General features: G+C 42.7%; 1 protein-coding gene across 1 annotated transcript; it reads right to left on the bottom strand.

The window, feature by feature from the left end:
- Nucleotides 1–332: 332 nt before the first annotated feature.
- Nucleotides 333–11701, bottom strand: ndnf (neuron-derived neurotrophic factor). Its single transcript, XM_038716559.1, has 4 exons — nt 11320–11701; nt 5258–5455; nt 4728–4852; nt 333–3535 (listed from the first exon to the last, which is right to left on the bottom strand). Exons 2-4 carry the CDS (start codon nt 5452–5454, stop codon nt 2139–2141), a joined length of 1719 nt encoding a protein of 572 aa, XP_038572487.1. The 5' UTR covers nt 5455; nt 11320–11701; the 3' UTR covers nt 333–2138.
- Nucleotides 11702–14170: the final 2469 nt, after the last annotated feature.

The following is a 14170-nucleotide window of genomic DNA, read 5'->3' as shown; positions in this document are numbered from 1 at the left end:
ACCTGTTTTGTTTTGAATTATACAGAAATTAAGTGCAAAAATTGTTCTGTTTTACCAGACTATGTGACTTTTAAAAGAAGAAATAAGTACTTCTTTCTCTTACAAATTAAAAGTTGAATTTCTGGGCAATAGGTTTTACTACCACAGACTTACTTAGTTTGTGTGACCACTAGCTCATGGTGGCTAATGTTAGCTAATGTTAGCAAACTGTAGATAGATGTTGCTGTGTAGGTGATGCTACAGAATTAGACAGCTGACTTTATCACTCTTAAGTTAACGTTCTTAAAATACTCTTAACAATTCAATGGCTTCATCACAAAAGTAAACATATCGTGTTTATTAAAATGTTAATTTATGACAGTGCTAAAACACTGTGGCAGTAGCACAAGTGAAAAAATAATACAAAGTCACACAGCAAAATCTATTGAAAGATTGCCATCATAAAGTCCATTTGCTAAGCTGCTGGTCATAACCAGTATTCAAGTGAGCAATGGTGTGTTTTATTGCTTAGAAATTCAACTTTAAATTTGTAGATTCCACAGGGAAATTATATTATTTCTTCTCTCTTAAGTTACATAGTGTCACACAAAAAAGAAAATAAACACAAAATGCTTTGTTGTATTAGACACAAATATTATATGAACAAATCATGGTAAGAGTTATTTCATTCAGGAAGGTCCTGAATCTTCAGACCTGTTCCTCCCACACACTGAGATCATCCATCATTTCATGTATGAAATGCAAATTTCCTAATCGACAACAACCTGTGTAGCCACATTTGTATTTCATCATCGAAGAGATCAGTGTACAGAGCGGCAACACCATATAAAGTGTAACTGTTTTCATTTAAAAGCAAAGATTACAAAGGGACCATGTGAAACTAAAGGTCTGTACTCCCTGGGCTAAAACAAACTTTCAATTTCTGCCGTGACTTTCTTGCACACAAGCAGTACTAAGTGGGCTCCAAAAATTCCTCAATATCAAAAATATGAATGGTTCTCCAGCAGAGACAAAGAAATACACTCATTAGTATGCTAAGATGCACTGATTTATTATTGTCCATCAATGAGAATGTACGTTAATGAGACACTGATTTGATTGCAAACGATTGTGCCAAGAGGTAATATTTTTCTAGCGGAGCTTAGGCACCGCTTGTGTGATATGGAAAAAGAGGTCTTAAAAGTTAGTTCCAGTGAATAATTCATCCTCTGTCGGTCTTTTCTGGTCACAAATGATTTTTTGGGATCAAGTTATCATTTCAAATCACGAGTATCAAGTTCTGCTTATGCAATCCTAATTTAAGTGTCTGAGTCTATAAGCACAACACGCAGTGCGCTCTTTCATCTCGGAGCCATGACTGTGATGTTAACTACTTGGCAAAAGAACATGACACCCAGAGTGACAGAGGGATTACTTGTTCTATATTTAGTGTTTATGTACATGAATATTGGCAGGACAACTCTGTACATGTGACACACACACACAGTGATACAGTGATAATAACACAGATCTCCAGCACAGAACACATTTACAAGGTGGGCTCTAGAGCAAACACTGGCTGGGATACATAAGGGAATGTCTGAACTATGTCATCTTCCTCATAAAACTGGAATTTCCTCTTAACAGTTATTATTGTCATCAATAAAAACAGACAATCAAAAAGAGAGACAAAAAGTATAAAATAATTTAAGTTCTTCCTAAAACACGCAGCGAATATGCAGTGAGAGATCTATACAATGCGGGTAGCTACTGTATCTCCTCCGGTCAATGTGGTTTGAAACTGAAGGAACACACAAATATGACCGACCAAAGCAAATGTCATGCAGCGACAAAGAAACATATAAGATGAAAGATGATCTTCTTTGAAGTTCTGCCTCCCCAGTGGCAACATGATGTCAAGACGACAAGCCTGGTAACAAAGCACCTCACGCTATGGGCCACCCAGAGGTGCCACAATGAAATGTAAACATAAATATACAGGTTGATATCTCTCTCTACAAACAGTTCAGTCACTGCCACAGGCCCATCTGCTGTGTGAGTAGTCAGTCTGTATACACTCCTTAGTAGAATATCACTTAGAGTTAAATAAACTTATTTAATATATATATTTATAATAGATTTATTCTTTGCAGAGTCATTTAGCAGTATTTCCTTGTTTTCACCAGTTTGCTCTGGTATTTCACTGAGTGACCACTGTGTCCCACTACGTAAACGTCCAGCAGGTAGGTCTTGCCTTGCTCCAGACCTGTGATGGTCTCTGTAGTCACAGCTTTCTGCAGGTTTGGGCTGTGGAAGTACTTGCACAGGACCTTTTCTGACTTCCTGCGGGTCTCTGGTCCGGCACACTGGTTTTGTTCCCGGCGTCGCTGCTCTTCGCCGTAATTGTCAGCCACCTCCTTGCGGTAAATGCAGTATTTGTTGCGGTCCTGTGTGCCCAGCCAGGCCACGGTGACGGAAGAGCAGGTGCGCAGCTTGTCAAAGGCCTTGATGCGCGTATCCTCTGGAAGCGAAGGAAAGGGCTGCTTGCTGCTGGGTCGTGTGGTGGCTAGCACCTTCAAAGTGGAGGCCCCTTTCCTGCTGCCACGCAAACGGATTAGGTACTTGGCTTTTGGCTTTCCCCGCAGCTGGAACTGCCTTACCCCCTCCACGTTCTGGGAGAGCAGCAACTTGCCATCGCGCCTCACCTGCACCTGCACAGAGTCCAGACATGTGTGGACAAAAAGAGTGACCCTCTGATGGGAAGACACAGGAGCAAAGCGAAGAAACTTGCTGCCCTTTCTCTTGATGAAAACATCCGATACTTTGCCGTCCTTCAGTTCAACTGTCTTCTGACGAGCCTCCTCTTTAGTGCGAGCAAATGTTCCCACGTACGCTGTGCTGGTGTTGGTGGCAGAATTCACAGCAAACACATCAAAGTAGTACTGTGTGTCCGGCTTCAGGTCTGACACAGTGAAAAGGTTTTTATTGCCAATACACACTTTCTGAATGTCTGATGCTTTGGGCTTGGCTGTGTACGCCCGTGAGATCTTGTTACTTGTGAGGCCTCTGTCCTTGCCAAAACCAACGTCAGAGGGAACAAAACCAAAGTGTGCAAAGTCAAACAGGCTAAAGTCTCTACCAGGCTTTGGAGCCAGCATGAAGGCATCATCAGCGGTGATCTTAGCTTCAGCGGCACACATGCTCTTGAAATTGTGCTCTTTGTTGATGACTACACAATACTGGACAGGCTGGCCCATCAGAGAGCCCGTTGGTGTCGGCTTCCAGGCCAGGGTGACAGTGGTACGGCCAAGTGTGGTCACATCCACACGAGGGTCATAGGGCAGTTCTGGGTAGGGCTGGTCAGACTCTGGAGTTGTGGTGGCGTACATCTTGAAGTTGCTGTCTTTCTCTGTGGACAGCAGCTCCAGCTGATACAGGCCAGAGGGTGTGCTGGTGGCCACATAGGACTCCACATCATTACCCTTGTAGGTAAAGAGCTCCGTTCCCTCATCTACAGTCACCTGCTGTTTCTGCTGGTCCAGAGGTTCAGGCTCTCCTGGAAAACAAAAACAAGTAGGCACAACATAAGCTCTTTGACTGACACTGTATCCAAATTGCTATTACACATTTTGACAGAGTTTGGCTGTCACGACCTTTACAATATTTTTCTTTATTTCATTTTTGGCTTTGATGAAAAATTATTTCTACCCATACTAAAAATGTTGAAATGTGTTGATGCTGTGAGGTTATGATGAAGCTCTGCAAGCCTCATGGACGATTAACCCCCTCACATGGCAGCCATGTTTTCACTCCAAACATCCCCAAAGATCACAGGCCAGCATTCACTTGGCCTTTCAAGGGAAGCTGTGCTACAAAGACGCGCCTTGTAGCTTCTACGTGAGAGAGACAGCCCAAGCATAATATTATGTTTGTAAACCAGAGAGTGTGCTCAGCGGTGTACTAAAAATTAATGCTCAAAGATCTACTCCCACTAGAGACATTTAGCAAAAAGAGCTGCAAAGACAGAAAGAAATTCGGTGGTTCAATGATCATCTCGTGAAGTCAGACTTCTACTCATGAAGTCAGACCAAACACTCTGCGTGTGTTGAGTGCAAATCTGTCATTATTCTTCTACTTACAGATGAATTATTTTCACTTGAGTCAAGGTACGTGTCTTCAACTGTGTAACAACCCAATAAATCATTTTGTAATATTTGATTTGACAAGAGCACAGACACACATGCAGGTGCTCATGTATTGATATTCAAATATATGCTCACATCACACGTCTACGCTCTAAACCACCGCTTTGGTCATCTGGCAAGATCTCCTGTGCTGAAAGGACACCCTCCAGATGGAGAAAGTTGTAATGTGAGGCAGAAAAGGTGGGTGGGGTGGGGGTGGGGGATAGAAAGAAGGAACGGAAAAGGGGAAGGAAGACAGACAGACAGAGTGCAGCAGGATTTACCTTAAGAAGACCAAGATAGCTTAAGTAAAGGGATGTAATGGCTTTGATTCAGTTGGTTGACTAGAGTGGAGCTGTTCTCTGAAATTATAGACGTCAGGCTGGGCCGAGTCAGACATTATAAGTGGTCAGACTAGACACTACGACTGTGACTTAATTAAAACCCACAAAAACACAAAGCCTAACATCACTGCGTAGGTTAATTCTGTGTGTGGGGGGGATAGTGATATTTCCACATAACGTGTCATTAACCTCTTCCACTGCTGCCTGATGTCAATTATACCTGATCCCTCTCCACTGGCCTCTTCTGGCAGCTCCTGCAGAGTGAGTTTCCACTCCAGAGGAGCATCACAAGGTGTCACAGTCACAGACAGGGGTGTGTTGTCTTCTTCCACCACAAAGTAGTACCTGTGAAAATAATAGGTTAAAGGGACTGATATTGACATTGCTTCATTTTGACGTTATCCAAAATAGTGTGTGGGGTAAATGCATGAGCAGACTGTAGCATGCAGTGATGTTATTGTGCTACTGACCTTGGTCTCTCTTGATTCTGACCTAACAGACACTCAGTTACACAAACACAACTTTCTCATTTATTATTTAGTTTTTGCATTACATAATAGCTCATGTTACAGAGCAGCATCTGATGTTTCCTATCAATTTACAGTAAGTGGCCATCAGCAAGTTTTGTTCAGTGATTGTTGGCTCAATCAGCAGCAGAATGTGGAATGGCTCCTTCTTGCACTCATAAGAACATATAGACGGTTCTTATCATTAGGATTATGTAATTCATCCAGTTATTGTTTTTCTTACCTTTTGGGTGTGTCCCTGAACAGGTAGCCACTGATCTCAGCTCCATCTGGGATGACGGAGGAGTCGTGGAACAGTGACTTGTCTCTGATCTGCATCTGGAAGAGGCCTTCGTCTCTCGTAGGCAGCTTCTGGGCCAAAGTTCCCAGCAAAAAAAACAGCACCAGCAGCACCCCACTCCAACCTTTACACTGCCTCATTCTGAAAGACACAGAAAAATGACTTCAGTTTCATTAACAGTGTAATATACAGCACATCCCTCATAGAGTTTTATCATAGCTATGTTTGACTTTAAAGGAGTTGTTCGAATTGTTTTGGAAAACGCTCTTTTTTTTTTTTTCGAGAACTAGATATGAAGCTACAGACTAGCTTAGCTTAGCATTAAGGCTGGAAAAAGGGTGGCTGGCGCTGTCCGAGGAGAAAACACAGCTCTTTCCCAATTAATAGTTCAGCACATAACTCTCCCCAACCACAACTTGTGATTTCTGCATTTACTTTTTCTATAAATTAAACAACCGGGATATAACATAACATGATTAGCGAGTTTTGGAAGTGCTGTAAGGCGGGTTTTTCAGGCTCGCTGTTTCCCCCTGCTTGTAGTCTTTATGCTAAGCTAAGCTAACAGACTCCTGTCTACAGCTTCATAGTCATTGTACAGACACAAGAATGGTACCAAATTTCTTACCTATCTCCCAGCAACAAAGAAAATACACATATTTCCCAAAATGTCAAAATATTCCTTTAAAATCAAACATAAATATCATTTATTTCACCTTTGGAAAGAAGCAGGGATAGCTGTTACCCTCTCTATTTCAGTCTATATCCTATGTTAAGCTAAGCTAATCCACTGCTGGTTGTAGTTTAATATTTAACTTACAGACATGAGAGTGGTATCAATCTTTTAATTTAACAAGAACTTGAATATGCATATTTCCCATGATGTCAAACGATTCCTTTACACAGAAAGAAAATACTTTATATTTAGGCCTATTGGTTTATTTAACAGGGCCAGTGGGCATCAATAAATATATGTGTAAATGTACCAGAGATAGCCAAGAGGCTATTTTTCTATCTGTAGTCCCTTTTAGACGTGCCGGTAGGTGGAAAAACCCACTGTTTCCAGTCTTTATGCTATAAGAAGATAAGCTAATCTTATATTTAACTCAACAAGAAAACAAATCAGTGTATTTCTTAAAATGTTGAGCTATTTCTTTAATGTCATTCGTCTTCATATCAGTTACAATGTGTCCAAAATGTCTGTTTAGGCTTTTTCCTATCTTCCCTTTCATTCTGGCATTAGCTTAACCACAAAACTGCTCTTAATGAGTTCTATTTGGCAACACTAAGCTTTGGCAACAGACATTACAGTGTTGTTGGTCGGGTTCTGCTTTAATTTTTTTCCTCTGCACATTTTATTTTGTGTAAAAATGTGTTTGCTTGCCATCTATTCCTTTTAGTATTAACCTTAATTAACATTTAGCATTAAAACTGGGTGACACCACAGACACCGTCTTTGAGTGATTCAATGAGAGAGAGACACAAAGTAGAGGGAGAGCGAATGAGCACTCCAGGCCGCACAGAAACAGTGTGAAGGAAAAAACATTGCTCGCAACTCTACGTAACAACACTATTTCATAAAACGCTTAACATAAAAATCCCCCAATCCATGTCATTTAAGTTTTATTGATGCAGTGATATGCAGTCCACAGACGGAGCTGTGGCTCAGGAATAGGTGCAGCTGACCGTGGCTGAAAGCCTCTCACGTATCGCCTGTCTATTGATTTTGCCCCATTGATTGCGGCTGATGGGAACGCCAAATCCCTGGTGATTTAATCAGCGTAATGATGGCAGATTAGCCAGATACTTTACTGCCATTTACTGCAAGCGAGATGCTGTCCTTTTAATGACCCCTCTCCCTCTCCCTTTCCCTGCTCACCCTCCCTTGTCTCGTTCCCCTGATCAGTTTTTTTTTTAACCAACAATTAAGCCTTCTTTTTCACACTTGTACACAAACAATATAGCCTTTTAACTTCACTCTCACTCTCTCTTTACATCTCAGTCTCTCCTTGCCCATTGCCTCCTATAAACAGAGCCAGATAAGTGAAACCAGAGGACTCAGGCCTGGACGAAGCTTCACACTATAAACACAGCTTCATTTCTACATTATTGTCCTTTAAAAGCACGAGCAGGGAAAAACGCCCTCGACAGCTCCTGTCAGTGTCTCCATCTCGGCCGTTGTCTGAGCCCAGCCTCCCGTCGTACCGCCAAACTTCAGAGAGCAAAAGAAAAGCTGCCTAAGTGGTACTTTGAGGTTTGACTCACACAGAGAGCGGAGATCCTTATCGCCTCAACTTGTCTCATTCCACTTCAGAAGCGTGTCAGTTCGAACAAAGACATGTCTATTAATACTCAAGACAGCGCTGAGGTGGTATGCACAGAGTTGCTCAGAGCTGTCTTTCATTCCAACATCCCCAAACATCACACAGACACAGCGAGGGCTCCAGCCCCGGCCGCTCTGCCCACCACACTGATGTCATTACGTGTAATGTCTGCTATCATTCATTCAGTAAGGGATTTATCACCACTGCCATTACCACATTTGATGTGTGCCTTCAGTGGGCTCCTCACATGTGACACCACTGATTTAAACCCTATGACTGAACCTTCCTACTCTTCTCCCACATGCACAGAACCACTCAGTCTGTATTGACAATATATATTGCAGAGGGATGACATCTGAATATTAGAGCAGTTGCGTTGGGTCACTGCGGTTGCATGGACCAGCACAGAGTCAACATGGTCACACAGCCAGGCTGCACTGGATCTGCTTTTACATGCGGGCCGGCACCATTCTCATGCCACAGAGTTCCCTTACCAAAATAACATCAAAAAAGGCTGCATCTGGAACAAATAAAGTGTAATGTTTAATTAGAACGGGGAAGAATGTATGATCGCAATGTGGGGAACGAATCATTTTAAGGCAAGGTCACCCGCAATCGTGTCAGCTTTCTTTTATCAGTTTATTTATACAGTTTATATATATTTACAGTTTTTTTTATTTAAATTTTTTTGCAATTTGCTAAGCATTTTGGGTGGAAAACATCCTGTATATTCTAAGTGACAAGCTGTGGAAGCTGTGTAATAGGATTAAAGGACAAATGCAGCTTGCAATGGTTTCACCAACGGAGGAAATTGTGATGATCTTCTTTCCCATGGCTGTCTTTGACACATCTACAGTATCAAACTCAGACACAAAAAAAAACCAAAGAATTACCCACACCCCCTCTCCATTCCTGTGTGATCTGAGGAATGGCATCCCTTCACTTGAATTGCTGCTATAACAGCTTTGACCCTGCTCTAATTTAGGGGCATTACGAGCAAATCATGTGCAAAGCCAAAACAAAATGTTCACACTATGTTTTACATCTCCCAGATGGACACAATGTTTCTTCAGAGACATCCATCAACTGCATAATTAAAATCTTTCACAATCCAGTCATGATTAAAGACAAAAATCAGTTACATGCAATTATTCAGCCACAACTTTCATCCACCTGATCAACTCTGTGCGCACGTGTGTGTTTCCAACAGGAACACACTGATTATAAGCACATTATTTCCATGTATGGAGGTGGAGCAAAACACATGTACGCATCCCTGCCCGGTTGTGTGTGTGTGTGTGTGTGTGTGTGCGTGTGTGCACCAAACTGCCCCTGACCTCCCCTTTCTCCCCTCACTTTGTTAAACCGGTCTCTCTCTCCTTCCCTCCAGCTCCTTGTCAAGACGGATAAGCCTCCTGCCTGCTGCCACATGGAGCTCATTAACAGAACGGGAGGGAATAAAAGACAGTTTAATTTCAACACAAATAAAGAGACATTTCGGATTCCACCCAACAAGACGCCTGGCAGGGCTCGCAGGACCTGAAGCCTCTGTGTGTTTTCTTTAAGGAAGTCTGAAGGCAGATTTATGGTGGGTCCTTGGTAGCGAGCTCCATCATTGCTGTCTCTTCAGGGCCAAAGTGGGGATTGGAGTGAGTGGAGTATATGGGGGCTGGGAGCCAAGGATGGAACCACACAGGACCGGGACCTGTGCTACAGGCAGGCCAAACCAAAGCAGGTCTGGTGCTCTTGGACAGCTAAACAGCTCATTAATGAATTGGTAGAGACTGTGGTAAGGGCTTGGATCCAAGAATAGAGATTTTTATCTTGTGTGTGTCTGTGTGTGTACGTGCTTGTGTCCAAACCATCACATTCCTCCGCTCCACTCTGTGTGTAAGTCTAAATCATCACTCGGGACCTGTCTCTTCGCCATCCACAACATCACTCACAGTTTGAGTTTCTGAGCTCTCCACATCAGCAGAACCACCAAAGCTGGCACAATAGCATGATGGAAAGGAGAGCCCAGTTTCCTTTCCTTCTCACCCTCCCCTCCCACCTCTTTATAGTCAATCTCTGGAGCTTGCATTTAGCGCTGCATCCTGGAATGTCTCTATGAGGAGGGTCAGGTCGCGGGGCCGCTTTCTGCGTAAAAAAAAACCATTCAGATAGAATTGAGGGTGGGGGGGCTCTGACTGATGTGCTGGCATTGTGGCTGCAAGGGTGATTAGAGATTACAAGAGCAAATGCCCCATGGGAAAGTCACCCACCCACTGCCCATCATCCAGGGCACACATGCATGGGTCTGGCTGAGTCTGTGGGAAATGAGTCAATCATGCTCCGTTATGTCGTGCTTGGGGAAGCAGAGAAGGGGAGCACAGGAAGCCTGTTCAGCAGCCAGTGCGAGCCGCTCTGCCTCTGCTTGTGTCCGTCCAAGGAGGGAGAATAATGAGGGGCTTTGCAAAATGAATGCGCCCGGGGACTGGGAGCGGGGTGTGGATATGATGAATAATTTAACAAGGAAATAAAAAAACTTGCGTCCTTAATCTTCCTGGAGTGACTCTGGGTATGTGACAAAAGACAGCGCGGAGGAGACAGTATATACACCGCAGACTGTCACTTCTCTGGTCGCGAACGGCTACCGCAACACTGGCTGAATTCTTTCAGCCAGAGAGTTTTCATATGCAAATCACGGTTTAGTTACGGTATGCGACGCAGACCTTCCCATTTTAAGACTTTTTTTTGTTCATGATTCATTCTCCTGAGAAAGTACAAGGGAGGCAGTGTGGCTTCACCCTGCTACTAAATACAGTTATTCAAATCCCCACTCCGGGTATGTCTCTCATTAAACACTGACTGAGAGGAAAATCCACGGCTCTCACACGGACCGGATGAGGAAAAACAACTTCCAACGTGAGCTAAACTGTCATTAATCTGCCTTGAATCGTTTTCGTTTAAGCAACTGGGGCGGCGGTGAGCCAAATACTTTACTAATTTCAATTATATGGAAATTAAGCGCTCCAGTCATATCTGTCTGGGCACTCACAGGTGCGTAAAAGCACCCACGAGTGACATGAACTTTTATCCAAATTGCACTCTAATCAAAACCCGTGCAGTGTGTTTACACTTTGCAGCTAAAGGCGTGGATGTAGAGAATACCACATGTAGCGTTGCGCACAGGCAGTCAGCAAATACTGCGCGTATTGATAAAGCCTTATTGGGTGCTGTGTCACCCCTGGGAGCATGGGAACCTTTGGGAGGCACAAAAGCAAGAGGATTTCCTAAAGTTCATCAGTTTGACGGTCCTCACCAGCAGCTGCATATAGGCTACGTGTACAGCCCAAACTAACATAGGCTAACCGAAGATTAAAAGAGCATGCGAGTGCGGGCTTGACTGAAATGTGTTTGAAACTTTTTGACTTCCCGGAGTTGTAAACCGCAAAAACCTCTTCCTCTCACACTTTCTCTCTCTGGCAGACGTTTCAAAGGCGCCACTTTACTCGGGGAGTCCGGCTCTGAATTTATATGGAGCCTTTACGCACGTTATAAAGAAATAAAAAGCCTTGGAAAAGTTCAAGAAAGGAAGGAAGTTTTTTTTCGGATCGAATAATTTCCTAGAATCTCTGGATGAGAAGTACCGCTACATTACCATGCGGAAAAATGTACAATCTTTACATGAGACGGGCTTACCTTTCAGAATATGAAACAGCGAAGTTGTCTGACGGATGGCGCTTCTTGCTCTCAAAACCACTCTGATATCACCGAGATTCAAAACGTGCCTGATATCTAAAGCGATTTAAAAGAAAAACAAAACAAAACTCAAGTTGTCCTCAGTGTCCGGTAGTTCCCTCAGTTTTCACTTCTATTGTTGGTGCCTATCAATCGGATTAGACGACTGCTCTGGTGCGTGTTTGCAGTTTTCTTGCGGATTTAACTGGTCTCTAGTGGGCAGGAGTGTGTGTGAGTGGGTATCCTGAGTGCTGGCAGTGCGTCCCTCCCCTGCCGCGCTGCTGCTATTGAAACCTCCACTGGATTGGAGGCAAAACTGGTGCGAACTTCTTCCCTGCGCTCTCTGTCGGAAGACTCCAAGACACAGAACCAGCCCACTCACACACACACACACACACACACACACACAAACAAGCAGGGAACAGTCAATTTGCTCACAGGTTTGACTGGCCCCCAAACTCTTAACCATTGACTACAGAACAACCAATCAGCACCTGAAATCTTAGTTTATATTCTCACATTCAAAAAATTTATTTTAAACTTTACTTAAAATTACATTAGTAACAGTACATTAGTAGAAGTAGACAGTCTGATGTAGCCAGAGCATAAATCTAAAGACAGCGGGGTTCCCCCTCACACTTATTATTTCCTTGCTGTTTATTCTGATGCTCCCTTGAAATTATTACTTTGGGCAGTAGCGCCTTGTAGAAGTCACGCAACCCTCAGGGCTATAGCGCGTAGGCAAGTTTTATCATGGGCCCTGATACTTGGGTGTGCAAAACACGATTACAATGCACTTCCTCTGCAGAGCAATTTAGATGAGCGCGCAATTGTAGCACAAATGAATGCAAAGTTGCTGATCAACTGTGGAAATTCCCACTGAGACATTAGTGTTGTTTGTTCCCGGGCTGCAGCGCAGAGAAGCAAATATTTATCCAAGATAAGAGGCACTGACTGTCTCGGAACTGAATTGCCCCAAATTTATGGCTCGATTGGGGTCCACGTCTGATGAGCAGGCAATCAAGATTTGGAGGATGCTGCCGTTTCCTCCCCAGGAGGACCGTCTTTCAGGTCATATAGCTGCAGATTTTCGCACATGAACGGCCGCAGGTTGCATTCGGCTTCCTGCAGGATCTGGATAGATGGCATCTTAAGCTGCAAGTTAAACCACGCTCAACATCAATTATAAAAAATATATAAAAATATTCGTTGTATTATATGACATAGGCTATTTACATTGACACAGTTGAAAAGTCTCTTAAAATGAGATATGAACAATGTGACACACACACTTACAAAACGACTCATGACATAATATAGAGAATCAGAAGAATCAGAATCTGAAGGAGCTTTATTGCCAAGTAGTGTTTTACACATATGAGGAATTTGCTGTGGTGGTAAGGTGCTACACGTAGACAAACATACAGTCATCATAAATAAATGTAGAAATATATAAATATGGAATAGAAGAACAGCGTTGCAGATATATATATACATGAGCAGGTACACTTTAAACGTAAAGTTCTATATATAAAATACTCTGTGTTTTCGGGGGAGAAAAATGTATTTGAAAATATATAAAGATTATAAATGTCAAAGCCTGAGATTAGCCATTCATTATCAATAATAAGATATTATTTGGACAGCAGACTGTAGGGAGAGAGAAGCTGGACAAGATTTGGTACAACAGCGTCATCTAGCGTCTGCTGTTACAAGGCCCCAGAGAACACAGTGTGGTAGTGTGTGAAATGAAAAATGGCAAAAAAAAAACCTCTGCATACAGGTTTTGCTCAGCAAAAGGGATCACCTAAGACTCAAATGACTGCACAGAATACAATCGTTTCAAAGATGTTGGAAAGTGAGCTTAGGCCCCATCAATAACATCTTCTTTTTAGCATCAGTTAGAATGCACAAAGGCTTATAACATCCTGTAGGACTTTATTTTTTAATGTTGTTTTCTATAACATCGAGACAGGGACTACTGATGTATTTGCACATGTAACCTACACACAGGTACACATTTGTGTGTGCTGGGGTTATTGATGCCTAGGTTCATGATTAGTGCCGCTGTGACTTTCACATCCTTAGGATTAAAATAGATGCCAAATTGAATCTGCTATTAGCCACACCACCAAGCTGTGAAAGCGAATCTACTCTGGGGACATGTATACTCACAATAACCCAGACACACACACACACACACACACACACGCTGACCCAGCTACATGCCAGAATCCTGAAAATGTATGCACACCAGGGACAGTTTAGTACAGATGGAGGGAGGAGGGGAATAAGGAGGTGGAAAATGCTCCTGTAATGCTAATACCTCTGCACTAATCCATCTTCACATCCAAGTAAAAAAAAAAGCTAATTTCAACATATTTACTGAAGAGAATTAGTACATTTTTGAGCTTTATTATATTTGAGAAAGTCAACTTAACTGCATATGCTTTCATCTTGCAATGCCCTGTTTCACACTTACACAGTTAGATGCTGTACATTCACATCTGCTAGTTATGTGGACATAAAAACATCTAGCTGTTTTCATCTGATAAATCGGGGGGAGAACGGACAGAAATGAAGAAGCACCCAATAAACTGAGCATACATAAAGTGTGCATCATTACTTAATCATTACTTCACTGTCTTGTGTCCCCTCAAGTAAAATCAAGTCACAATACCCATGCTTTCAGAGAGGCTGATCAAACGCATGGTACCAAAGTGTCTTTCTTTCTTTTTCCTGCATCAAGCTCATTTGGGGCATGTAAATGAATGTAGGAAGCAACTGTGGATGAACCATTAAGCATGAACTA

Source organism: Micropterus salmoides, unplaced genomic scaffold (genome assembly GCF_014851395.1).
Source record: "Micropterus salmoides isolate LMB-PRFRI ecotype aquatic unplaced genomic scaffold, ASM1485139v1 Ms_hic_scaffold_13, whole genome shotgun sequence".
NCBI classification, from domain to species: domain Eukaryota; kingdom Metazoa; phylum Chordata; class Actinopteri; order Centrarchiformes; family Centrarchidae; genus Micropterus; species Micropterus salmoides.
The sequence above is the reverse complement of the archived record's forward strand: the minus strand, read 5'-3'. Positions and strand labels throughout refer to the sequence as shown.

Excerpts from the sequence above, each read along its gene's own strand:
- ndnf (XM_038716559.1), bottom strand. The coding sequence starts at position 5,454 with ATGAGGCAGTGTAAAGGTTGGAGTGGGGTGCTGCTGGTGCTGTTTTTT. Across the intron at positions 4,853-5,257 it reads TTCAGGGACACACCCAAAAG|GTACTACTTTGTGGTGGAAG; the intron begins GTAAGAAAAACA and ends TTATTTTCACAG. Across the intron at positions 3,536-4,727 it reads GGCCAGTGGAGAGGGATCAG|GAGAGCCTGAACCTCTGGAC; the intron begins GTATAATTGACA and ends TTTGTTTTCCAG.